Below are 27,744 nucleotides of genomic sequence, written 5' to 3' on the forward strand. Positions count from 1 at the left end.
TCGGCCCCTGAGCTTCTTGAGTTGTTCCAGTCTCGCAGCTTTACGAGGTCTTGCCGAAATCTAAATCTGCTTAAGGTTAGGATCAAAGTTTAGGGGATATTCGCATATATAGGCCCCTGTAAATTAAGCTTTTCTAGGGAATATTGTAGGTAAAATATTTTATGGCACAATTAGGATACACCTGGATAGAGAGATTTGGATAGTAGGTTAGGTCACTGGTGCCCCATGTTTTCGGGATGGAAAAAGTGACGCGAAGATGGCGGCCGGCGTGTGGCTCGCACTGGCCCAGATATCTCGCCCAGGCCGTTGCCCCCCACGACACTTTTCGTGTACGCGTCACTGACCTGGGCTCAGTTTTACAGCACGAGAGATTCGCGGCGCCGCAATCAGCGCGCGCGATAAAACCGCGATAAAAGTCACGGCATTCCGGCAAAGCGGGTAACCGGCTTGATTCACGAAACGTTCATCCGAATCTAATCAACCCAACCCCTAGATCGCTATGTCATTCTATACCTATCCCTCTAATCTCATTCCCCTATACAGATATGTCTATCTACTTCATCAATCAACCCCTTTTATCCCTTTCTTACACCAACCAAACCTAACTTTCCCATCTTCAACTCGAGCATTTCCAAATTCGTCAAGGAAATTATTTTTCTGACTTCCACTATACTCGCATATCAGAGTGTCATACTTCGCTTCAACCGTTCTTCTCCAAAAGCCACGTGCAGGATATCGAAAGATAGATGCAAGAGCCTCTCTGAAAAGCGAGACAATTCTCTGTGGGGGAGGGAGTGCGAGATTTCTCGTTTTTATTTTTGCGTCGACGTTCCTCTTTAAATCTGACTGGCGCGGGCGGCGGGGCAATCAACGGTGGAGGTGCGCGTCGACTCTTTTTCCGGAGGGTTGAAACCAGGCGACCGGTGCATTAACCCTCCGGTCGTCGACCCCCGAGCCAGTTACGTCACACGCTTGTTCCCTCCTCCCCCCTCCGTCCCAATGCCCCCTTCCATCTTCATCGTTTCCCCTCCAGATCCCTCTTAAACCCCCCCACTACTCCTCTCGCTCTCCTCCTGCGTCTGCTGCACCTCCTCTCCTCCTTTTCCCCCCATCTCAAACCACCTCCACCACCTCCTCGTCCATCCTCCTCTTTCTTCACCTCCCTCTCGGCTAACCGTCATTTTTGATGTCGTAACGAGTCGTGATCTCATTTTCATTTGATTGCGCGGGTATTTCGGTGCTCGGTTGGGGTTACTGACCCCGGTGCATCTACTTTAGAATCGGGTCAGCCGCTTATTATCGTGGTAGGTGTTCGCTCGACTCGGTATCTCCGGCCGGCCGAAGCGGCAGCGCGTTTCAAGATAACGCCGCTGCCCCGCCGCGCGGAATCGGACGTCACGCTCCTCTACGCCCGATAAAGCCACCCCGTGAAACACGACACCCCACGCTATGCAGCCGTTTCGCCGGGGCATGTTTCTTCGCGGCTAATCGGCCGGCGATTTTTCGGGGTGCATTGCACTCCAGTGACACAGTTGTTGGGGATGAGGATAAGAAATTGGGGATCAAGATGTTTCAAATGTAGGCTAATCTTTCTCTTGCGTTTCGTTCCTTTTTCTTAAATTTCGTTTGGATGATGTAGGAATTTGTTTCGTTAAGATAGATGCGATAGGTTAATCAGAAACATTTTGTAGAATCGCGTGATAATTGCAAAGAAATTGCATTTGATACAGACGTGTTTTACGTTTTGAATGATTATTATTATTTCGTACAATTATGTTGTGACAACTCTAAATAGAATATTTTTAATTTTTGCGTTATACTTCAGTAAAATTCCTATTTCAATTTCTAATTAAGAAGTAAAGAAAGTCGAGCTCATTTTCGAATAACCGATGTAGATAGATTGGATTGTTGATTTCTGAAATTGCAAGTGCTCTTATTTATTCGATACAGCGTTGGTTTGGTTAGCGATCTGTGACAAAATCTCGAGCGTCGTGGAAACGGAAAATAGTTCGAGTGGTGACCTCGGCGATCGACTTCCTTGGTATCGATGCCCGGGGAATAGAGCAGCGAACTGTTCGAGGTCAAACGAGAGTATAAAAGCTGGTCGGCCAACGGCACCATTTCTTTTCGACGCTTCTACTGAATTTACCAGATTCTCGATTCTTCCTTATCTGGCATCTCTTTTAGAATATCCGATATCACAATTGTAACATATATTTTTCCCCCTTCATACAAATCGCTTTCACATATCGATATAAAAATGTCCATAATATTAAAACCAACATATATCGTCCTAAAATTACGATCACATTTCTCTGAAACAATCGCACAAACAATAAAGTTTAACTACGATCAGAAACATAAATCAATCAATAGATTCTATCTTATACTTTCCAACCCCTTTACCAGCAACTCTTACGAAAACCTAATACCTTATCTTATTTATTATTAAATATCCGACCTAAAAACAGCATGAAAAACCTGACAACAAATCACATGAAGAAGAATTCATCTCAAAAAGCGTTTCCCAACCACCTTCCTATCAAAACTTGCTCCCTCTTCTCAATTTTCCATACCAAGTACCTTTGGCACATTCAGCCGCTCATGGACGACCAGCATCATCTCTGACCTCGGTGATCGGTACCACGGAGCGATCAGGCATATCGGTGTCCGGGCAGTCGCGAACGAGCAAGCGAGCTGCGAATTCTTGGGGTCGTAGGTGCGCGTCGATGCGAGCGCGCGTGAGCGGTTAATGCCCCCGAGCAGAGCAGAGAGTGTCGCGCCGTTTCGAGCGAGAGCGCATGCGCCCGCACGGGCGCGCGCATTATGTACGTCACCGTTACTCCGTTTCGTGTCCTGTCCTCTCTCCCCCCCCCACCAATTCTCCTTCTAACCCACGGTATCACTCGTTGTACGTACCTCTATCTCGCTCTTTGTCTTTTCCTCTTTCCTTGTCGCATCTCTCCTCTCCTCTCTTACTCTCTCCCCCTCCCTCTCTCTTTCCCTCTGTGTTTCCCTGTTCTTCGTTTCCCGTCTTCGTTGTCCCTCTGGCCGCTGTTCGCCCGTGGGAGCAGATACACTCACCTTCCCCTACCAGGACACCCCCTCTCCCACCCAAAGGAACGTTCCACCTCCCACCACGGTGGTACGGTCGCGCGCTCCGGTCGTTGGCCCCGCGACCACGTCGTGTGTATATCCCACACTCTCCTTACCTACATCTGTATAGGCTCGCATCTCGATGTATGCACGCGTGCACTGATGCATATGCACGTCGGCCAGCCAGCCGAGCCGCGAACTCGCTCCTTTCGCGGAAAATAAAAGCGAACACAACCGGTGAACGTGACGCGGGACACTCGAGGTCTTTCGACAGGGTTAACGCCTCGCGTGCGAATTCTTTCGGCAGGGTGGATGCACTTTTTTTTCGGAGAGTAGAGTAATCGTGGAAGTGGGATTTCTGGAGATGCCGGGATCCGTTGAGCAACGAGAAACTTTCTCGAGCGAAAGTTTCGGCGATTAGGGCGGGCCACTTTTTGGAATTCTGCTGGCTAGCTGTGTCAACGTAGGGGTTAGCTACTATTGCTAGATTTGGAAAGTGTAAATCTGTGTCAGAGAGTTGTATGTAGGGTCTTGATCGAGGGATGAAAGTTTGTTCGTACTTTTCGAAAAATTTCTCCGATTTTTCTTTGTAATCAACCGTCAAAGTAACATTTACTAATTTTCTATAAGCTGTAATTTCGATATATGTACCGAATATGTAAAAACATGGCGGGTTTACGTTACAACACAATGCAACGCGATTTTATTTGTGCAAATCGTTTCTTTTCGTAAATCTTAACGAGCTCGAACGAATATTGAATCAAATTTGCTACTAAAATGGACTAGATTTAGAGCAACGTTGTATCTACTCTAGATATTCCGCAGGATTAAGTTTTCGTCGATTGCAGGGTAAGATCACGACGCGACGTGGCGATCTGTTTGCATTTTCCGTGGTTGTGACACAATGGTGGCGCGTGCGCCAACTCACGTAAGTCGGAGCACGACACGCAAAGGTAGTCGCCCTCTGACCCGTCAGGGGGAATGCACAGAGTTTGAGAGATCGATGCACCGCATTCTCCCACAATCCCACCCCTCAATGCTGGTTCCACCTCTGCCGGATTCCCGCCAAGCAAAGGGGTTCAGCAGGGGTTGCTGGCCTCGTCCGGGCATCCGCGATACCAGCTCGCGCCCGATAACAGCTTCCGGTCGTCCCTTCCTAATCTCCTAAACTCCTGTGAAATTTCCTTCGATCAGTCTCCAATTTGTAAAAAAAATTACCAAACAGAGTCGTTTATGTCGGTAAACATTTCTTAATATTAGTCTTTTACTTTCTTTTCTAACGATCGTCGATTTCTACGTTGATTGTGACACTTAAATGTTTGAAGAAGATCTTCGTAGTAGGTTTAGTATAGACTCTTTCAATTATCGTATGTGCCAATTTAAATTAGAACTTGGGGATAAAGAATACCAAACTAGATCAAAATATCTCATCGCTTGGATATTAATCGGTTTTTAATTCGTCAGAAAAAATCTTCGATAAATCGTAACAAAACTACGATACACTATCATGCTCATTACTTTATCTAATCTCCCTTAACCTAACTTACAGAAAATTCCTCTTATCCCCTAACCAAAAACATCTTCATCGACCTTTACTGTTCTAAATCAAAAAAAGCCTGATACAAAACCAATTCTATTCATATCTGTCACCATGTACGTGTCCCCTAAACTAAAAAAGCTCCATGACAAACCGATTCTATTAATACCTATGCAAGTAGACATTTAATCGTCGTGTAATCCCGAGGCAACGAATTCGTGACCTGGTAAAGCGCGGAGCCGCGTTTCGTAGAAAACAAACGCGAGGCAGGGTTCATTGGCCCGGGTTGTCGAAGGCAGAGAGAGGATTTCAAACGGAAAGCTGGCCGGGACAGCGTCGTCGATCGACGGCAGGGAAGCTTAACATTGGCAACGCTGACAGTTCATTGACTTGCATCGAACGCGTGCACCGATTGACAGGCCGGGCGCGGAGGTGCAACGGTACATCGTTCTCTCGTTGTCTCTCTCTCTTTGGTCCGTGCACGAAGTTGAGGTAGGCGAGGTCGCGTGTCTGACGTCACGAGAGAGTCACTTGACGACCAACAGTGTGTCGCCAATTCCGTACGCATACGTGCAATGCACACGAGCCCGCGCGCCTGCGCCTCTGACAGTACAGCGAAGGCCCGAAGATACGACGACGACACACGACGACGCCGTCGACGCCGCCGACGACGACGACGACGTTCCACGCGTCGTTCGTTACGTAACTGCCCCGCGAGGTCGTTGACCGATACGCGGCCGGGAACTTCCTCCGCCCTGACCTACCTCTTTTCTCATTCTCAATTAGCGGCTGCTGCATGAAAAACCGACCCAACTGAACAATCTCCGACCGTTTCTTTCTCATCCATCGTATCGTGCCATTTTATTCTTCGTATTATACGTTCGTTTTATTATCGTTTGTTTACGTTCACTCGGCAAGACTCGTCGAAATAAAAAGATACAGTTTATGGAGATTCTATGTTGGTTTTAAGTTCAAACAAACGGAGCAGAGATGGATCGATGAAGCTGGGGTTATTCACCCTTTCCGGTGCAAAGAAATCATCGTAGGCCGGTCGAAAAAGCGAACGAACCCCCGAAAAAGGGCGCTTAGTTAGGGTTGACCGTGTGTGTGTATATCAAAAAAAGAGGGGTTCCCGCGTTTATTCGTCGACATTCTTCTCTCGAGAAGAGTATCAGGGATACACGGGAGGGTAGGAACAGTTTTCGAGAGGGTGGTTCCTTGCAGAACGCAGCGAGGTGACGGTATGGTGGTAGAGGAGGAGGAGGAGGAGGAGGAGGAGGAGGAAAAGGAGGAGGAGGGAAGGAACCCGTTAGTAGAGCGTTCGAAGCGCGCGCGAGCCTCTATGGTCGCATTCGACCGACAAGGAGCACGATATATATCGAGGGTTTGCCAGCACGCGCGAACGGGACAGGGAACAGAGACAAAACGGGACAGAGACGTACAGATCGGGAGAAAGAGCGAGAAGGAGAAAGAGGGAGTGGAAATACGAGTGAGAAAGAGAGAGAGAGCGACGAGGCGAGGTAGAGTGCGCGCAAGGGGGACTCTCACTTTCACGCGGTGAACTGCGGGTGAACGTCCGGGAATTGGGTCAGAGTGTCCCCCACCTCGGCGAGCCAGAGGCAATGTGCCGAGGCTCTATGCTCTCTGTGCTAGAAAGAGCCAGTCCACAGCCAAGCTTCGATACAAACGGTCGCTTCTTTTTCCCCCGCCGAAAACTCGCGTTCCGAGTCTCGCATGATATCATACAGGCGAGCAGTTACGCTTGATTCGCTGGTGAGTTTGGTGGTTCGAGACGCGTGCATCGTTTTTCACGTCGTTTCACCGACGACGTTTCAGTGAATCGTTCGAACAGGACTGTGACACGCGAGATACAGCAAAGTTTCTTGGACTTGTCCGCTTCGCTCGCGAGTTCTCTTGGATCGTTCCACAGTTGCTAACTACGTTGATACATACTGTGAATAATAATATAAGAGGAGGAGAAAGAGAGATCAGTGCGCGTGCTGAAAGACACGCGATCATTCTTGAGGGAAGAAACGTGTGAAATAGAGAATACAAATCTGTCTGGGTGAATTAATGGGGTGCTTGTGCGAATGTGACGTGGCCACCCCGCGTACGGGGACCAATTGCTCGTCGGGGTCCTCCTCGGACAGTGACGGCCAAACTGACGAGGGTTTCGTTGGTGATTCACAGGGATTCTTCCGGCGCAGCATTCAGCAGAAGATCCAGTACAGACCCTGCACGAAGAATCAACAGTGCAGCATCCTGCGTATCAACAGGAACCGCTGCCAGTATTGCCGTCTCAAAAAGTGTATCGCTGTCGGGATGAGTCGTGATGGTGAGTATATTTTTCTATATCTACGATGTTCCCCGCAATTTCCCTATCTGTAGCGAATAATTGCTCCAGAAGTTTCGTCATATCGTGGAATAGTTAACTTTAACAACGCCATCGTAGTAAACTTGCGAAAAGATAAACTTAATCGAGAAACGAAACGTATCACCGTACCAGAAGCACCAGATATCTTTTCTCGATAAACGAACTCGTGATCGCGTAACACGCACGTTTGTCCCAAAAAAAGTAGTTTCTAAAATCTAGAGTGGCGGGTCGTTGACCGTTTGCGTAACGCCGCTCCCCGCGACACAGCGCGAGTGTCGCAATGGGCGAAAGTGGCCAGTTCGCCGTTTGAGAAAGCAGTTGCAATTATATACTCCCCTCGAGGCCCCTCTCGCTCACGAGCTTGCTTTCTTTTCGAAACATCAGGACCCGATTCAGCCCGACGACCTCTTTTTCCCGCCGCGAAACTGTTCGCGAGTAGATTCGACCGACAACGGCCAGACCTACCCGCGGTCAACGACCCGGGAGCATCGGCAGCCCGCCACGGACACATCCACTGCCGCCTGATCTATAAACGTCCGTATCTCCTTCGGGAATCGGTCTCGACCAAAAATAACAAACAAGATTCTCGAACATTCTCTTCGTACTCCATATACGTAGAATCATATTCGCGCTTCTGATAAGTTACTCTCAATCGTCATCTAACGTTAAGGATCTTTCGTTAAGAATCGTCTGAATGATAACGATCGAGCTGATTAAACGTCGGGTACATAGTTTATTCAGACAAAGGGAGTCAAAGTTTGAAAAGCGAGTCTCCCGCTGATAGCAGCATGGATCGTGCAGCGAGGTCAATAGTCGGGCATTGCTCGGCTTGCATGCGACTCCGCGTCTATAGAAAGAGTACCGCTACTCGCCGCTACGTACCCGGTGACCCTTCCACCTCCTTCCACGTTGCCCCCACTACTTCACCAGTCGCGTACACTATCACGATCATCTCCCGCTTCCCCCTACTGCGGTTTACTCGATCTCCTTGTCGAAGTTTCCCCTACCACGCGTCTCGCAACGACAACGCGCCGTCGCGTGGCGCTACGCTCCATGCGGAGACCTCGCGAACTTCGTCCCCTTCGCGATCGTCTTACCCCTACCACGGCTGCGCGCCATTCCCTCCTCCCCACTTCCCCTATCGCGGTCGAGCCACCTGGCGTTCGAGCGCATGCTCGTCCGAGACAGTCCCGCCAAACAGATATGACTCGACTCGGCGGCCCGGCAATTTGCGTCTGGAGGCTCGGCGAGGAACCTGCTCCTGTGCTTGCGCTCGATTTTGTCGTCGCTCGACAGTGATACAGTTCCTGGAATTTTGCGTTGATCGACGCGGTTAGGAGTTAATCGTATTCCTTTACGACGTACATGATACACTCTAGATAGCGATCGACGTCAATGACATAGGGGAAAAAAATACAGTTAGACGTTCGCGAATGATCTCCGAGTAGAATACCGTCATGATATTAGAGCCCCGGTGTCTGCAGCTGTCTAGCGGTGGAATTTGTACGTGACTTAAGGGGCCACGCGTTATGAATCGTGATCGCGATATGACCTCGTAGTCACCGGAACAGGCAAGCACGTTAAACTACCTCTTTCGATCGAACGAATTTAAGACACGCAGACGTAAACAGATCGATCGGTAAACAGATAAAGAGAAATCGAATTCCAAGAGATATTGTCATAGGAAGTTAATTTTGTCGAATCGAAAGGACGTGACATCCGATGATAGCGGGAGAGACATCGATCGTCCGTGAACAGATAAGTCCAACGACGGCAGCTGGTGACAGGGCAAATAGCCAACGAGCCAAGGGGTTGCCCAAGGTCGTCGAGGGTAGCTTACCCCCAGCAAAGGAACTTCGCATCTGCGCACATGAGAGAGAGTGTCTCACTGCTTTCTCCCTCTCTCTCTACCTATCTCTATCTCTCTCTCTCTGTCTCTAATAGAATCCGCTCTTTGTCGCGCATTCACACACCAACACAAAGAGAGAAGGAAGAAAGAAGCATACACCTAGAGCGGTGTGTGTAGACGTGTATATAGGCGCACACATACATGTATATACGTAGTCACGTACACCCTCTCTTTTAGTGTGCTTGCTGGCCGCTACGCTCACCGTGTACATTCGCTCGCTATATAGTATATATAGGTCGGCGGTACGCCTCGTGCGGCTGTCGCTGAAACCAAGTTCAAGGCCAAAGGCTCGGCAAAGGCCACAATCGTGGCCGGTGGTGGGAGTCGTTGATGGCTGAATAAGTGGAGGGGCTGTTGAACGCAACCCGCGGAACATCACTCAGTCGGCTGTGATGCTGTCTCGCGTTTGCACGCGTCCTACTGTCGCGCTCCTTTCTTGAACTCTTTGCCCGCCCGTGTGCGAACCAGACAGCCGTGTGTCTGGCGGCGCGCCGTCCACGCCGCGCCACATAACACGATCCTCGTCGGAGTGACTCGCGGTAGCCACGATAGTTAGCCGATAGTCAGCCATCAAACGGATTACAATCCATTCCAAATAAATATACGAAGAATATAAAAGCGCCAGAAAGGGTAGAAAAGAAGAGGAAAACATTCGTAATTGTAGAAAAAAAAGTTGCGTGTATGCTGTGCCGGACGAATTCAGCGCGAACGTCGACCCATAGTGATCGTGCCGATGGGAGATTAATTTTGGTGCGCGGTGCAGTTCGCTCCGAAGCTACACGCCGCAGACACGATTAAGGGATCGAGCATTCCACTCGATCGTTTTTCCTCGACCGTCATGGGAGACGAGTTACCTATATTGAAAGGAATCCTCAACGGAGTTGTCAACTATCATAATGCACGTAGGTGTTCCAGAAGAGACTTTTTTTTTTTAACAAAAGAGTGTTATCGAAATATCGTTGTTTCCCTTTCACGACCCTCCACCCGTCGACCCGCTCTCGTGACTTTCTAACGGAGGAAGGATTCGTAGCGCAAGGCCAAGGCAACCGCCACTTTCGTTTCTCGCGCGCGAGAAAGTCGTGCGCTTTCCCCTCTCGATTCTTTTTTTTTTCTATACCTAGTGCAGATCGTGTGTAGGCATCAAGACATTTATCCACCTGCCTGAAATATAATATGCGAAACATGTGCTAACCCTAACTATATATTTGGTGCGGTGATACGTAATACAAAAATACAAAAAAAAAAAAAGTAAAAATATACAGAAGCACGAAAAATAAATCAAAGATTATTTTATGAACCAATGGTGTTTCCCTTGACGTTGAACGAGTATTAATAAGAAAACGCGAGGGTGTTTCATGAAATGAGACGCGTACCAGTTTTCCTCGTAATTGCGCGCGTGTCAGAAGCGTTCGAAGGCCGCGGGACGTAGCCCGACACGCCGTGTCCGTTGCATGATTCATTCATTGATCGCATTAACTATTCATCGACGTGTCCTTCCTTCTGCTTACCACTGACCAAACCGAACCGTCTCGTTCGTCTCGTTGATTCTCGTCGGTGTCTAATGGTTGGCCATTCGTGTTGTTTCTGGTTATAGCGGTGCGATTCGGCCGTGTGCCCAAGCGCGAGAAGGCCAGGATTCTGGCTGCTATGCAGCAAAGCTCCCACAGCCGTTCTCAAGAGAAGGCAGTAGCGGCCGAGCTAGAGGACGAGCAACGTCTCCTGGCCACCGTTGTGCAAGCTCATCTCGACACATGCGACTTTACCAGGGACAAGGTAGCTCCGATCCTGGTCAGAGCTCGAGAGACGCCTAACTATACCGCGTGTCCACCGACCTTGGTGAGTATGTTGTTCCCTCGTAAACCCGTTTACTGACATTTATTTCACTCTTCGTCTCTTACTTTTTTGTATTTTTTTTATTATCTTTTTTTTCGTTTTCTGTACATTCGCTTTCGAGACTTTGCATTTCGGACGAATCATTTTTATTACCGCTTACGTCAATAGCAAACGGACCTTGGATCGTCCGAGACACAGTCCATGCTACGCGGAAATCGAACCAGTCGTCCTCGACTGAACGAGGAAGTTAAGCTTTTTCCAATCGTGCTCGAAACACTTACGACTTTTATATACGTATAATAATTTACGAGATTCTAATCTAGAATCGGTATTTGTTCACGGTTGCAGGCATGCCCCCTAAACCCTAATCCTCAACCGTTGACTGGGCAGCAAGAATTGTTGCAAGACTTCTCGAAGAGGTTCTCACCGGCGATACGTGGTGTGGTGGAGTTCGCGAAACGCATTCCTGGCTTTAGCCTACTGGCACAGGACGATCAGGTCACGCTGTTGAAGGCCGGCGTGTTCGAAGTGTTGTTAGTACGGCTGGCCTGCATGTTCGACGCTCAAACGAACAGCATGATCTGTCTAAATGGACAGGTGCTCAAACGGGAATCGATCCATAATAGCAGTAACGCTCGATTTCTCATGGACTCGATGTTCGATTTCGCCGAGAGGGTGAACTCCTTGCGGCTATCGGACGCGGAGCTGGGACTGTTCTGTTCGGTAGTTGTGATCGCCGCGGATAGACCAGGATTACGCAACACAGAGCTGGTCGAGCGCATGCACAATAAACTACGGAACGCTCTCCAAACTGTCCTGGCACAGAACCATCCTCAGCATCCGGATATCTTGAGAGAACTGCTGAAAAAGATCCCAGACTTGAGAACTCTGAACACTCTCCACTCGGAGAAATTGTTGGCCTTTAAAATGACCGAGCAACAACAGCAAATGCAAGCTCAACAGCAGCACCAGCAACAGCAACAGCAAACGCAGCACGTGATCAACGCTCAGCAACCGCAGCAACAACATTGGCCCATGGAGGAGGAACCACCTGCATCTTGGGGTTCAGCCTCGGATGTAACTCTAGACGAGGCCGTGAAGAGTCCCCTAGGCAGCGTGTCGAGCACCGAAAGCGCGGAAGTCGCTTCTCTAACGGAGTACCATCACGTGGCCCCTCCAAGTGGTCACCACGCGTCCAGCGCTCCTCTTCTAGCTGCTACCCTAGCTGGTGGTCTTTGTCCTCATCGTCGACGAGCGAACTCAGGAAGTACGAGTTCCGGCGACGATGAACTACATCGTGCCTCTCTCTCGAAGACGCCTCAGCCACCTCAGTGTCCACGATTCCGTAAGCTAGACTCTCCAAGCGACAGCGGTATCGAATCAGGCACTGAAAAACCAGATAAACCAGCAAGCAGCAGTGCCAGCAGTGCACCGACCTCCGTCTGCTCCAGTCCCCGTTCCGAGGACAAAGAAGTTGAAGACATGCCCGTGCTGAAACGAGTACTTCAAGCACCTCCGTTGTACGATACTAATTCTCTAATGGACGAGGCGTACAAGCCTCACAAAAAGTTCCGCGCGCTACGCCAGAAAGACAGTGCAGAAGCTGAGCCAGCAGTGATCGTGCAGCACACGCAGTCGCAGCTTCATCTTCACCTAACCTCGCCACCGGCTCGAAGTCCGTCGAATCAAGTACAAGCTCAATGTCCTCAAACGGCCAGTCTATTGAGCAGCACGCACTCGACGTTAGCCAGAAGCCTGATGGAGGGTCCACGAATGACGGCCGAGCAACTGAAACGTACGGACATCATTCACAATTATATCATGCGCGGAGAGGCGAGTCCCAGGTCGCCAACTGCATCGCCCTCGCCGGCGGAGCAGTGCGCCTCCACGACCACGATCACCGCCCGTTCACCCCAAGGATCTCAAGGGCTGCTACAGTGCGCTACCAGCAGCTACTCGACAACCAGATGGCCCGCTACGTCCGTCATTACAACGACGACGGGCGCCCGGCAACAGCAGCAACAACAACAACAGCAACAGCAACAGTCTTCCTCGGACTACCTCATGGTCGGGAACTCGCCGGCCTCGTCGCCAAGGTACTTATCCGCGGCGGCGACGAGTAGTACGAGCACGAGTCCACGGCCTGCCTCGAGTACGGCAGCGACGCTCGTCCTGTCCGGCTGCCCGAGCAACATGATGGAGCTACAGGTGGACATCGCGGACAGCCAACAACCGTTGAATTTGTCGAAGAAATCACCGTCCCCGTCGCCCAGGCCGTTGGTAGGCCCGTGCAAGGCGTTGTCTCTCGAAGCGTAGTGGTCTCATGGGGTCGTATGAACGTGTCTTGTTGTTCGTGACGGATGACGGGTCGTTGTTTGCCCCCCTCCTCCACGCTCTACCAGCCAAGTCCCGCGACAACGCAGTTACGGCGCTTACGGAGCAGCGCAGACCACCTATTAAACGAAGCGACGTCACGGATGGACGGTGTGTTTCGTCGCGACGAATTCTTTTTTTTTTTTTTTGGTACAACAATGGTGGTGTATAGTTGGTGTCGCGCGCGCCATGCGCCGCTCCCCTCCCGAGACACGAACCATGGAAAAGTGCCAGGACGCTCAGCAGCGCGTGATAAACCAAATAATTTATTAATTTAAACTATTAAACTATCGAATTAAAAGAAAAGAAAAATGAATTGCGCGAGACACACGGAAAGGGAGAATACGGTGGCCAGGTGGCAAGACGCGAAACGTTCTGAACCAGTTTCGCGGACACTTGATATACAATGAAATAGGCGTGTCTACGCGATCAGGAAGACGGAGAACGAATTTGGGAGTGAAAAGTGCATGGGAGGACGCTGTCTGTTTTCTTTGTTTCCGCGCTCTCCGGCGGTACGTGTCGCGATCTATGGACCGTGGACGATGATGGGTGGATCGAGTCACGAAGCACATTCGAGAAAGTGATATCTCGAGGTGTGTTGCCACCGGGAACGGCGGAAACATGGAGAGTTGCGTGCTTCTTTGAGATTCATCTCTATACCTAAAAACGGAAGCTTACCTACCCATCTACCTACACCTTACCACCTTATCGACAAAACTGTGAGAACAACAGCAAACAAGAAGGAGAGCTATCTGGTCTAGACGATCTTGAGAGATAGCGTGTCGATGCCCCTTTATAATAAAGGAAACAAGAAGAAGAAAAGGGGAGCAGCAAAGGTGAGGAAAAGAAGTGGAAGAAGGAGAGGAGGATTGAATGTTACAGAAAAAATTGAGTAATCTATCTTACATGTGATAATCATGGAAATCGCGCATCCTGTACAGTACTCCACCTCATTCATCGATCATCTACTCTACTATAATTATTGAATATTATTACAAGTAATTAATATTATTGTAACATGTGTAAGGTATAATAATCGTAAAAAAGAAACGTTATCATCTTGTGTATGTGCGCGTAGGGAAAGAAAAAAAAGACGAGCGTACGAATGTGAGAGAAAGAGAGAAACATAGAGCGCAAGGGAGAGAGAGAAAGAGTATGCGTGCATGAAATCGACCAGGAACAAACACAAAAAAAAAACAAGCGATAATAAGAGCAACAGAAACGAACGAATGGAACGTGAGCGTGCTTGTGCAAGTGAGTCGGGGCAAAAATCGCAACAAAAGTATAATAAAAAACGTAAAAACACGAAGACGCGGACAAAAGATATATGTATAGAAGGAGGAAGGTTGAAGCGAAGAAAAATCGAGGAAAGAAAGAAGGAAAAGGTAAAAACAAACGGCTTTTTAGATCGGGTGACTGTGTCTTCAGTCGGGAAAGCGCGCATTTTAAAACGGTTTTAAATAGTAGAAAATGAAAAAAAAAAGACGATGTTTCATTCAGAACATGTATATGAGACTGACCCGGCCCGTCGCGGCCTCCAGAGTTTGCAATCAACCGTACGTAGTACCTTTGTAAGCCGTAAAACGTATCGTGCCTCTCGTCTCCATCGGATAAACGAGTTTTGAATCAACCATCTCTCTTTAACTTCCGTTGTCAACCTCAGAATTCGGGTCGCGTCCAGTTGTTTCTCCTTATCGCGAAACAACTTGCGAGAAAGCATCTAAACAGTCGTGTTGTTCACCCCGTGAGAAAAAAAAAGAAACGGCAAGAAAGAGATATGGGACAAAAAAAGACATGCGACGGAGCGTGCTCGCACGTGTTGTCGCGTGTCGTAGCAAGACAGTGATGGATTAAAGAAAATACATAGACAGATAAATATATAGAGGAATAAATACAGCCATAGAAAAGACACGTTTACAGAGAGACGGAGAGGAGAGGCGGAGAACGCGTATGACGATAGGAGAGCGTGTGAGATGCGTGTGTGTGCGTGAGCAAGAAGTAGAGAGTCAGAGAATACGAAGAGTGACAAAGAAAGATAGAAAACGACGAGAGGAAAGAAAGAAACGAGAAGAAATGCGGAGGAAAGCGAAGTCGCGTGGTGTAGTAATTCGGCGTTAAAGAAACCATACAAAGTAACAACGGCGCAGTGTAAATAGTAGATTCGTAAGGCTAAGTCCTAGAAAGGCGCGAGTGGACGAGTTTTTTGCTTTTTTTTTTCGAGAAAAACGAAATGCTCGGTGAGAAAGGAAAGAAAGCGAGAGCGAGAAAGAAATATGTAGGGGAAAATATAGAGCGAACAAGCGTGTAAAAGAGATGAAAAAACATACAGTGCGAAGTTATATACGCGGCGGGTCGCCCCCGACGTGTTGTTGAGACGCCCGCCCCACCCCCCTTATGCCCCCCGTAGTACAGTTGACACCGAGAAGTATCATATCGGTGCAGGAGAGAGATAAGGCATAGAACACAATGAAAAAAAACCATAATGGAATGTAAAACAGTGAATCGTGGCGAGAAAAACGCAGCAACAACAACAACAACAACAACAACAACCTAGAGAAAATACACGAAGAAACACACGCTTTGATGTAACAAAACCACATAAAACATATATACACACGCGTATAGACACGGAGCAAAAAAAAACGCATAGGTCAGCTCGAAACACGAACAACGCGAGAAAGAGAAACGATAACATCATACACGCGAGTAAAACAAGAGTAAGAAAGAGGAAGGAAGTGATAGGATGAAAAATGGTAGGGCAAAAAGTGACGCGAAAAAAAAAGAATTGCTCGATGGGCACGCATAAAAACCGTTGTCTCGCTACTTTTTTTGAGCGCAGCACCGTTCGAATCCCCTCGATCCACACACGCAGACAAATTCACACACGTTTACACACAACCTTGAAGAAGCTTCGTAGTGAAACCACTCTGTGTATTTATTGTACTCGAGGACAAAGTCATTCCCTCCCCTTTTTACGCTGTGTATCACAAAGCGCAACACACATAACACACACGAACATACACGTACACCACGCTCCCTCGACTCGTTTTTTGACCCTTGAATCCTTCTTGCTGTCACCTATCGATAACCTCTACGAAACGAACATCCCCTTGTTTCCTTCCTGCAGCATATTAGCCAGTCCCCGCTTAGAGAGCAATCCAGCCATGTGAACAGTTGTCCATCCGTATCGTCGTAGCCATGTCAAGCGTACATTTACGTGTACACTGGCTGCGATTTTTCCATATCTCAAGCTATTATCCACAGATCGATGCTATCGTCTCTTCAGCAAATCCCCCAGTTCGTCCAAGTATAATTGTCCTTTCCATGTCCAAGTTTCCCAACGAGTTCTCTCACAATCCTTGTCCTCAATACCCTGGATATGTCCCCGCAAGCGAACTAGCGTTGATATTCGTAATACTTGTTATGCATAAACTACACATAATGATTATTATAGTAAACGATACATAAAGTATGATATATTTCTCTATCCATTAAGAAAAGGAGGATGCAAGCAGCTGTTGTTTCTTGGTGGAAACTTGATATGAGAGAGAGAGAGAGAGAGAGAGAAAGAAAGAAAGAGAGAGAGAGAGAGCGAGAGAGAAACAGTGCAAGGCAGAGCGCAAAACAACAAAGATATAGGGATGAAGAGAAAACGTAAAAAAAAATCATAATAATAATAATAAACGATAATATTGAATGGTGGAATGAATAAAAAATAAGAAAAAAACATTGTACGGAAAAAATGAACATACCGAAAGTGTACTGTATTACAATTGCAAGAATACAAACGCAGCCCCGCATATTGCCCAGTGAGCACGTCGTTTTGTACGCTTGGGAGTTGTGAGGTCGTCTGAATAAACATTGTCTGGTGAATTATACAGAATATCTTGTCTATTATTTATGCGTTTAATCCTTATCCTGAAAAATCCACCTTCTCGTTCATCGCTACTTTTCGAAGGAATCGCTTCCTCGTTTTTCAAATTTTTGCTTCTACGAAAATAATGGTCTCTTCTGGTTTGAAACTATAGAAGTTTGCAGTTACATAATAAGCGATCGTTAATATATAAAGTATCCGAAGAAACATTGGAAGAATTGGAAATTTGTTAATTCAAAGGAAAGACACTTTTATTTCGGGACCGTTTTACGGTACACAATATTCGATGAAAGTTATTTGACAGTTTAATGTATTAAAAAGAACAATGATATTTAAGAGAATGTTGCGCAAATTTTTAGGAAAATTTACGACCGCTAAGTTCTCGCAGTGTAAACGCATTAACTAAATTACTTCCACTTTAATTTCTCTGTCATAAAGTATCGATTTTGTATTTTTCTTTTATGCCTGGCAATTTCTTTCTAACGTCATCATCTCCAAATCGTATTTGTCAAGTTAAAATCATGGTACATGGCATTAAAATTATTTATTTATTCTCAAACCGGGAGAAACAAAGAGGATTATTGGGAACGATTTGCTCAGAAATGATAATAGAATCGATTTCATAAGATGCAGAAAGTACACCAGTTAAAGGGAGAATTTTCTTCTCGATTTTCGTCGCTCAGGAAAACAAAGTATCGTCTATTAATTGTTCCATTATCTTCTTCTTTTTCTGGAACAGGATTCAAAATTGAAGTCATGCTCTTAAAATGATTTAAGCGTCGTTTTAAAAATGTCCTCGTATCACGTAGCTCGTTTCTCGCCCCGAAGTTACAAGACACATTTGTGAATTCTAAATTCGGAAATATTTTACGCAAGCGACGTTACTCCTTAAGTGCCCGTTTTCTTGCAACTTAGTTTTTAGTGCCGTGCAATATCACCCCTGAATATTTCAATACATTTCAGAAACAGGCTCTGCCTACTAGAAAAAAAAAGGAACGCTCGATACACGTAAGTGAAATATTCTAACCATATTTACAATATTTAAGAAATAAAACAATTATTATCCACCGATATTCCACCTTTTGAATTCTATTAATAAAAATACGAATTTACATAAACAATAAATATTCGCAGTCTATCTCTATATTAAATATTTTTAGTAGTATCAGCTTATTTTATTCATTTCGCCTTATTAACCCAGCAATTGAACTCGGTGACATGGATTACAATATCCGCATTATTTTTCTCCCACGTTTCTATGAAATATTGTAATTACATCTACGCTATTTAATAAGCAAAACAATTACCATTTACATTCAGCTGCTCCACTTTTTAATCCTTCGTATCTCTATCGTTCGTTCAGTCATAAAATTATGAATTTGCATAAATAGCCGCAGTGTGCTGCAGCCAAAAATAAAAGACAAGAAGGAGAAACCGAATAAAATGGGAAAAGGAAGGAGAAACCAATAAACCTGTGTAACAGTTGAAAGCCGGTAGTAAACACGGGGTGAATCAGGAGGATTAATCGTTGCGCGAGCTGTGTTGCATAATTGGCCGGGGTTTCGAAACACGGTAAAGGGGTTGGTGTAGGATTCTTCGGGGAATCGAACGGGGCAATGATACGAACTAGCAGCGAATTCCCATAGCGGGTCACGGCGCGTGGCACTTCGTGGGCGTCGGTTGCCACGCAACCTATCTCACCTCTTCGTGTCCTATCGCTAACTTTCCCCTTTGCTTCCTGCACTTTCCACCTACCCTCCTTTTCCCCCTTTGGCCGTTCTCCTAACCCCGCCTACCTAACGTTGCATTATACGAGCACGGAGTGCATCTACTGGTATTAAAGCACGCGCACCCCCGCTTTCAGACTGCTCTGATTGCCACGGGACGAGAAAGCCGTGGGTGGAACGAACGTCAGAACTCGTAACGACGGAATTATCCGGGTGCGTCGCCTCGTTTCCACCTTTGTTCCGCTTGATCTCTTCTCTTAGCTTTTTATTTGTTTCGCTTCATCACCCGGTACATTCCTTTCCTTGATTCGCGCTGTTGTTTGTGTAATTATATTTTGCATAATAGCTGCAAGGATGGTATTAGTACTTACAGTGAGCGGAAGAAAATTTATGAAATCAGATGCGTACAAAGACGCCATAATGTAATTACAAGATGGGTTTGTATTTTGTTGAGGTTGAGGTTGACCGGTTGAGGAACGAGTGGATGAATTTGTAATAGAAAAGTATATTGAAATAATTAAAGGTATAAGTATAATGTGTAAGTATATGCCGATTCGGATCCTTACTCTCTTACTTGTGTTACTACACAATGGAATGATAAGGAGCACGTTCGTATATTTATAGCAAAAGGACATTACCAAAAAAGTTAACCTTATAGCTTGGGCTAGAGGCTACAGGGAACATAAATAGAAATTTATTTATTAGTTCCTTTGTTCTTAGACCTTGTAACCCAAAACATAATGTATATTCAAGGGTACAATAATATGCACCGCTCCTTATTCAGAATATTTCTGCGTAATAGCAGTCTCCAGGTCACGGATGTACGTAAATAAAGATGTAGAATTTTTCTTGAAGTAGTTACTTCGACATATTTAATAAGAGCAACGAATAAATATGACGTATGTACAAGGGGTATTATATATAATACATGGAATACGACCGTTACCAATAATATAAAAAGCTTTTGGAGAATGCGGAAAATTCATAGTGTATCAATTCTAAGCTTCCTTTTATCTTCTATTGTAACCACATGAAGGTATGTAAAGACACTGTAATTCTATGATACGAATTTATATTTAACAGGAGTAATCGCTAAATATACTACATGCCACAGAATACGCGATTTTATGTAACTTTTAACACAAACTTTTAGCATAAAAGTTGCCAAAATTCATCGAGTTTCAATTTTTTAATTTTTCCTATTCGCTGTATATCAGCTTCGTTTTCCATTGAAGTATATCTTTATATCAGATTTTCTCATTCCATTTTTATGACACCGCTATGAAAGTGCTACCAGGTGATACGAAATTTAACATGCTTGGATCTAATTGATCAATGTTTGAATGTCATAGTAAATATATACATCGTATCAACATCTTTCGTAGTCCTCGTGGATGAGGTAATATCGTGTAGCAATGGCTAATTTAGATTTTGGAGTATCATACGAGACGGTGGAATAAGTGGGTTGAAATTGGATGGGAATAGAAATGAGCAGAATGGCAAACTAAGTTGCGAATGACATTTATTTAATTGTAGGTTTAGATAGAACGTTGCTGCTTGTTGCGCAGTACGACTTTAATTTCGGTTGTTAGGTATATTACTTTCAAACTAGGATTTGTTTTTGTCCGACGAATAGTAACTCAGAAGTCGTGTGAAATGAAAGTGGGTTTTAACCCACGCAACAAATTCTCCGTTGGACTAATTTTTGATAATATTTGTACACTCACCTTGCACTATCAGCACTAATTTTCCTATACAACGTAAGCTTCTCGCAACATTTATGAAGCTGCGAAAATTCTAATCAAAAAAGAGACCCTATAACGTACAAAGTATTAGGTTTACCGAAAAGTTTCTTTCGTTTCATGTTTTTTCTTTTGTATTATTTCGTCGAATTACGTACGATCCATTTTGTTCTGTTGAGATAAACATCGCGATATTTCACAGACTTGATTTCACCTTCGTATGAAGCTACACTGTTGTAAAAAACACGTTTGCGAAAGAAAGACACTTTTCGGACAACCTAAAATAATTGTAGACGTATCCTTTCAACAGGATACTTGTAAATTATCCTGAAATGTTTTATTTTGCAATTCTCTTCTCTTTCCTTGTCCGTCGTTAACTAGTTTCCTTTTACGAATGCAATTAATACATCGGATTCAGATTCTGAACAGAGATAGGATACTATTTCAGGACACTTAACAAGAAAACAGAAAATTCAGCCTTACATACGATCGAAGATTTTCTCATTTCTGTTGCTCGTCTCTTTCGAGTTCTTCGAAAACGCGTAATTCGTATCATCGCATCGTTTGAATCGATCGAACGCGGACGAACGAAATTGTCCATTCGAACGTGTCTCGATCCACAGCGTCGGAAGGGGAGATCGAGAGCCGCGAGAAACGGCATAAAGCTGCACATGAAGCTCGTTCATACTCGGAATTCAATTATCGGCCGGACCGATGTCGGGCATTGTCTTCTCAAAGGAATCGTTCCAGCGGACGTAGCCGACTCGAGGCCACCCTTGACTGCCACTCTTGGCCGCGTGTGCTGTCCCTGGGCAAACGCACTACATTCCCAGACTGGGATTTAGCCTCCAGGACGTCCTCATGGACGCACACACCACGATTCGTCCGGTATCCAGCCCTCCTCCTCCCTATTTTAACCGCTGACTGAGCGTTTTAAGCTCGATTCATGCGTCTCTTAATCGTGGACAAACCACTTTATTCGTTTGCTATTGTGAAACGAGAAAAAGTGTTCTTTATGCAGATTACATTTTTTTTCGTCTTTTTAAGTACAGTGTGCTGTTTAGCTTCTTTACATCTGAAGTGTAGTTAACGATATCTAGTGAGCGAAGAAACCTTTGTCATTTTCATTTCTTTAGTTGTGCTCTTAAAAATTTGAATTTGCATAAACATCCACGGATTAATAATTATCGCACCTACCGTCAAAGTTCTTTCAGAACATAAGTCAAAGTTCATTGTGCAGTCCATATTCTTCTGACATCCTTCAACCCTGTAAATTTGTTTATATTAATAATTATGTTGAAATACATATGTACTCGGAGTGGGTCGCTTGATATTAACATCTTGGTCTACATCAACGCTATTGCTCTCGTTAAAAAATCTTCCAAATGAAAGTAGAGTGAACAGCCTCGTGGATACATTTGATTAACGACGTTATTAACGTCGATCAGTCCGGTGAAGATCGAATTCGTCCGTTCAGATGACCTCGTATATTTTCTAACGCGCTTATCGAAGCAGCTCGACGTTTCTTATCAAGAAGCATTGACCCAGCGGTTTTCATCATTCTTCATCTCGCGCATAAACTAATTACTAAAATTTCGCGACACGCCAAAGAATACGTTGTAATTTGATTCGAAACGGGGTGTTCACAGCGGATGGCTATTGTTACTTTTATCTGAAAATCTACGAGAAAAAAGGTCAATATCGCAGACTAAATAAGTTTGAAAAAATGTTGCGTCATACCGGTCGAAAATCGCGGGGTTAACCCACCATAAACTCGTTCCTGTAGCGTCCAGACTGTTCAAACAGTAGGGTCGACGTGTGAATCTGGCTTAATAAAAGCGGCCGGCTCTGCTCGGCTTAAGGAGCGCGTTCAAGGTCCGAGCGAGGTCGCAGACACATTCGAGAACGGTCAGAGCATCCCCCCTTGCGCGAGAGAAACCCTCCCCCCTTATCAATGCGCGAGACAACGAGGCGGCGGATGTGGATCTCAATGAGACTTTGCATCGTCCGCTCTTTCCGCTTCGAGCGCAAACCGCGCCTCCTACGGGATGCAAGTGCGAGACACTTTGTCCTCCCCCTTGCTTTTTCTATCTTCCCTGCCGCCTTCCCTCCCCAACCCCCTTTTTGCCGCTGTCTCGCTATCTTTCCCTCCATTCTTGCTTTTCTTTTTGCTCGTTTCTTTCGCCTCGCTAACTCGCGGTGGAACGACAAGCGACGAGAAACGTTGATGCACGTGATTTTTCACTGCAATATTCATTTTTTACTTTCAATCCTTTGCTTTTTTATGCCTTTTGCTACCGTTGTTTATTTTTGCTTTCGCCTTGTACGTTCGTTCGTTTTTGTTTGCCTTTTAACGTGATCGCGAAAGAACAGATTTCTCTTTCTCTTTAGATAATTTGTCTGGGTGTTTTGTAATAATTTTTATTCCTCCACCACCTTCGCCTTTATTGCGGTTCTTTTCTTTTTTTTTTTTTTTTTTGTTTTTCGTTCGTTGATTTCTGTAGGCGGATGATTTTAATCGTAGAGGTTTCTCGTGTAATCCGAAAAGGGTGAATGAATGGATTTTTCTTTCTTTATCGACAACGTGTCCGAATGTTTTACAATAATTTTTATCCTTCTCCTAGTTTCGTCTTTCTTTCGGTTCTTTTCTATTTCGCGCTTCGTTCGTTGTCCTTTGTGGTCGGATGATTTTTATCGTTTTTAGCGCAAGTCTTTCGGCTGGCTTGTCTGGGTATTTCGTGACAATTTCTTCTCTTTTTCTATCTCGGTTTTTCCATTCGATGGTAATTATGGATATTTTTCATCTCGTGTCACCCGTGTTTCATTCGTATAATTTCGTTAATATGATTTTACTTTTATCCCGAGGGGGTGAACAGGTATTTTTATACAGAAAGGTCAAGTAACTTGCATAAGTGTCTTGTGATAATTAAAAATTTAATTGCGAAGAGCTCGATAAAGATAAGAAAGGAAAAACCAAGTAACGTTTTCTGCTCTTTTAAAAGGGAGCAATTTAAAAATTCATTATACTGTCAGCAAATTCCATTTCGTGGAGCCTACATTTTTATTCTGATTTGTAATTAAATATGTATATTTGCCACTCTCAAATATTTTGTAAACATTGCTGTAATTTTAGTTGCTAGCGTTTGGCTTTTAAAAAAGCCTCGCGGATTTATCACATGTTTTTAAAAGCCTTGTATTTTGAACTTGACAGGTTATTCTCGTTTTTAGCTGCCCGATGGTGAAGTATCTCTGTTAGCTACTGGATGACATAAAAGTCAGAAAATCGACAGAAATTGACGATATCGTGCTTTTCTCTCGTTCAAATGTTTCAACGGGCGTTTTTTGAAAATTCAATAATCAAAAAGTCGAATAGACGTCAATCGACGATAACGTAATGCTACTTTGTTAATCCGTGATAATTCTCGGATTACGAGGAATCGCTTCTCGATGAATTCAAAATTGTCTTCTATATCTTTTGCTATATTTTTCAATAGAGAAATACTACCACTCTGTAATAAATTCCGACATCAAATTTTGCTGTTGTTGTATTTTATTATTTATTGAAGGAAAAAAAGAAATTTCCCATTTCTATTCAACCTTTGGAAATTTCTTTTTTAAATTCTTCTTCAAAGATGTATCTTTAAACGTTTATTTCCAATCGATCCCTTACGAATTCTTTCGAAATTTATTTTCTACTTTGAGAACAAAAATTGATAGAAGTTACAACGAAATGCTACGAAAAAAATGTCCTTAGAAGTTTGGACACGAAACCAAAACGAGTTTATTAGATGGGGTGTAGAAAGGAGACGAGAGAAAAGGGTTTCACAAAAAGGACTCTCGAGCAGACATCGACGTAGGCAGTTGCCGAGCAAAGAAATCGCTACCAAGGACACTCATTTACATGACTATAGCTGAGATCACAGAATTACGTATTAGAATATAATCACAGTAATGTATCTCGTCCCTTTTTCATTTGAAAATTTTTACCTATCCTTATTCGCTGATCTATTTATTGCCTTATTTCTAATTTACATCTTTATGTAATATAATCTCACCAAAGTATTTTCCTCTTATTACCTTTCGTATCAAATATCCACTCGTAAATAAATTACCAATTAGTCCAACGAACTACGTAAATAAATTAATTACCTTATCTTATATTAATTATACCGTAAATACATTTCCAGTTAGTCTAAGTGACCTTTTCACAGATGTTTAAAATGGCTTAGTAAAAACAAAAAAAAATACAAATGTCCATAGTTAAATGTACATATATAAATATAATAGTATAGTGTAACAATGTTCGTTCTATTTTCCGAATGAAAGAAATTTTTGCTTAAGGTGCATGTTTTTCTTTTTAATTATATCCACTAAAATATGAATTGCCATATACATTCACAGTTTAGAAATAAGGAATGCTATATGTATAACACTTAATCTTCTTTCGAACTAAACCTACTTTTAGTCACAGTCAAACATAGTACAGTGTAATAATACGTGTGTACACAGTTCAGTGTAAATTCAACAGTGTAACTGTTCGAATCGTGACAAGTCATAACGAAACGAGTGCTAAGTGTACGACTTACGACAGTTGAGAACGATAATTACCGCAACTTAAATAGCTGTAAAGAAAATCACCGAGAAGGGATTTAACAGTGCTATACTGAAATAACAGTAATATATCGGTGCAACGTTTAGCTGGATAAATTGGATCAAAAGAGAATTTCTTATCGTCATTCACGAACCCAACTCGTGTGTGCAATAGTACGCGAAGGCTGATAGAAAATCGAGATTATACGCGGCATTGATACTATTTGTGAAAGCAAATAGGCGTAGTACGGTTTACGAGCTCGAAGCGAGGGATTTTATATAAAAATTTATATTAAATTACCTTTCCATCGTCGTACGTTCGTGATACTTGTTCAAGCTTCTGTGTAAAACCGTATCATAGTTTAATATTTTAACTCACAAACAGTTAATAGAATTTATCGAGGCAAATTGTGCTACTGTGTTATGTTTAAAATAAATTTGTAAAAGTTTCGAATGTTTTCACGTGAAATTTATGTTAAATCATATTTCTGTTGTTGCACGTTTTTGGAACCTTTGTCGAACTTTTGCGTACCAATCGCAGTTTAATAATTTAAACTACAGTTAGGTATTTAATAGGATTTATCGAGATAAATCATGCTATTATGCCGTTTATGAAACAAATTTCATAATTTTGAAATGTTTTCGTATCGACTACCCTCCAACAAAAATCTGAAATTTATGAACGTAACTTATTCGAAGTTTTCATCTCCTCTAGCGCTCGAACGATCCTTTTTCTCAACTGGAAACGATTTTCTTGGTTGTTGATTTAATACGACTCGACCAACAGGAATCAGGGGATTCGTCCGTGGAGGAACGTTATCGAAGCGTCACATCGATTTTCCTTGTAATTTTCCCTTAAAAGAAGTCCTTGCACAACATACGTGAAGTGAATACGTTTTTTAATATAGTAACATCGTCAATCGTATCTGACCATACTGTCCTTTGTTCTTCGTCGTTATATTTTAATAAACATTCTAATCATATTATAAGCAATTTGCGACAGACAAAATCACAGTGGTCTTCTTAACTGCCACCAATAATTACTAGCTCCGTTCCACAAAAGTTTGAAAATAATCTTATTCGTAAATAAATCGCAAGTGAACATTTCGAGCATCGAATCGACATGACCGGATGAAATTATTCCACTTTGTGGAGCAACGAATCTCGTTTCTTTTATGTGAGTAGTCAAGTGACCATTTTATGTGAAGGTGGGTTATATTTCCACGCTTTATGGAGTAAATAGCTTTCCCCTCTCAAAACTATATATTTCAAAATTTATTTCCAATGTATGACGATTAGGATACAACATATGGGAAATAGGTTTAGGAAAATTTGCAGTCTGATTTGGTACGTTGAAAACAGAAACAGCGAGGAATTCCCTCGAAACGAAGCTTATAAAACTTTCAACGTTTCACATACTTTGCGTGTTAGGCGCATCGTTCCTGTACATTTTAATTTCCCGTAAACATCGTTCACAGCTTAGCGATACTTAACGGATCGTAAAACCTGTAATTAAAAACGTGCGAAGGAAAATCTCGACTCCCTTCGGGCAATACAATTTCAATCAGCGAAATCAAATTTACAAAACTCTTGACTCTCGGACCATTCTGTTTCTTACGTTTCCTTACCGCGCTTCCTCTTAATAGCTCACTTACCTACGCACCACAACTGCTTTTTTTCGACGACGTACAGTTTCGACGAGATTATCCAGGATTTACCATTGCTCTCAGCTCTCGTTCTTTCTCTTTTCTTCCCTTTTTTTTTTTTTTCTTTACATTCGCGAGCCCGTGGATGGATGGTCATGATCGAAGGGTGTCGGAGAGATCGACGCTCCCCTTTATTAGGCCCGTGACGTTCTTCCGGGTGAACGTTCCCTCGTCCTTCGAGGCCTCCCACCGTGGCTCGTGCACGAGCCTCCACGTGGCAAGGTCACGACCCGCGCGAGAAAGCAACCTTGCCCGGATCTTTCTACCCCTCGTCGAAGGGAGGATTTACGAGCGTACGCCTACCCGGCGAGGCACGCGCGCACCCTGACACTCCGATACGACCGATACGACCGTTCACGCGTTGTTGGTCCTGTGCCTGCCCTCGTCACGGCGAATAAAGGCACGATTGAGTTGCCTATCGATAACTTCGCTTCCTTTGCATCTTCTTTCGTTTCTCTCTTTCTGTTTTATCTTTTAATATGTTAGTCCGTCGAAATTACGAAATTCCGTAGAAACGTACAGTGCGAGAGCGCAGTGTGATTTTATTGTCTCTAACGAAGGGAAATGTTTGTGCAAAATTGGATTCATGTAACAAAAGTTTTATATCAATCTATGAATTACTAGTGCTCTTCCGTTTGAATTATTTTCTTCGGATAGAAAAAGAGATCCCTGTCGCAAGTGGAAAAAGGAGAAAATGTAAGAATTGACGGAGAATACATAGCTACCTTAGGGAAACGTGTTTTCAATGATTTCGATGCTATATGATCGTATTATAACGAAGCAAATTCGTTGTTATTACGCAAGAGAATTAATCGACGCTGATACTTGGTAGTTCGTGGCTTGTTGAATTTTACTGTTAATATTAATAATTCAATTGCGTGCAAAAAGTTGCAGATCGTTGCAATTTATATCTGCGATTAAAGAGCAATTCGTGACACCATTTTGGATATTTATTGGACGCAACAGCGACCAGAATATACTCT

The 27,744-nt window shown here is 44.1% G+C and overlaps 1 protein-coding gene and 1 pseudogene across 4 annotated transcripts in view; one reads left to right on the forward strand and one right to left on the reverse strand.

Moving 5' to 3' along the window:
* LOC117208822 (ecdysone-inducible protein E75-like) overlaps positions 1-17,005 on the forward strand; it is a 218,380-nt gene extending 201,375 nt beyond the window's left edge. For 3 of the 4 annotated variants that reach the window (XM_033450225.1, XM_033450223.1, XM_033450222.1), the window contains exons 3-5: positions 6,824-6,968; positions 10,511-10,752; positions 11,098-17,005. In XM_033450225.1, coding sequence (XP_033306116.1) covers positions 6,824-6,968; positions 10,511-10,752; positions 11,098-13,065 — 2,355 coding nt within the window. In that variant the 3' untranslated portion in view covers positions 13,066-17,005. Of the gene's footprint in view, positions 1-6,823; positions 6,969-9,270; positions 9,819-10,510; positions 10,753-11,097 lie in introns of those variants that run through there. The other variant, XM_033450224.1, reaches the window with a different exon arrangement.
* The window catches only part of LOC117208825, a 99,429-nt pseudogene that overhangs the window by 32,660 nt on the left and 39,025 nt on the right, over positions 1-27,744 (reverse strand).

Source organism: Bombus bifarius, unplaced genomic scaffold (genome assembly GCF_011952205.1).
Source record: "Bombus bifarius isolate JDL3187 unplaced genomic scaffold, Bbif_JDL3187 scf7180000008162, whole genome shotgun sequence".
In the NCBI taxonomy this organism is placed as follows: Eukaryota; Metazoa; Arthropoda; class Insecta; order Hymenoptera; family Apidae; genus Bombus; species Bombus bifarius.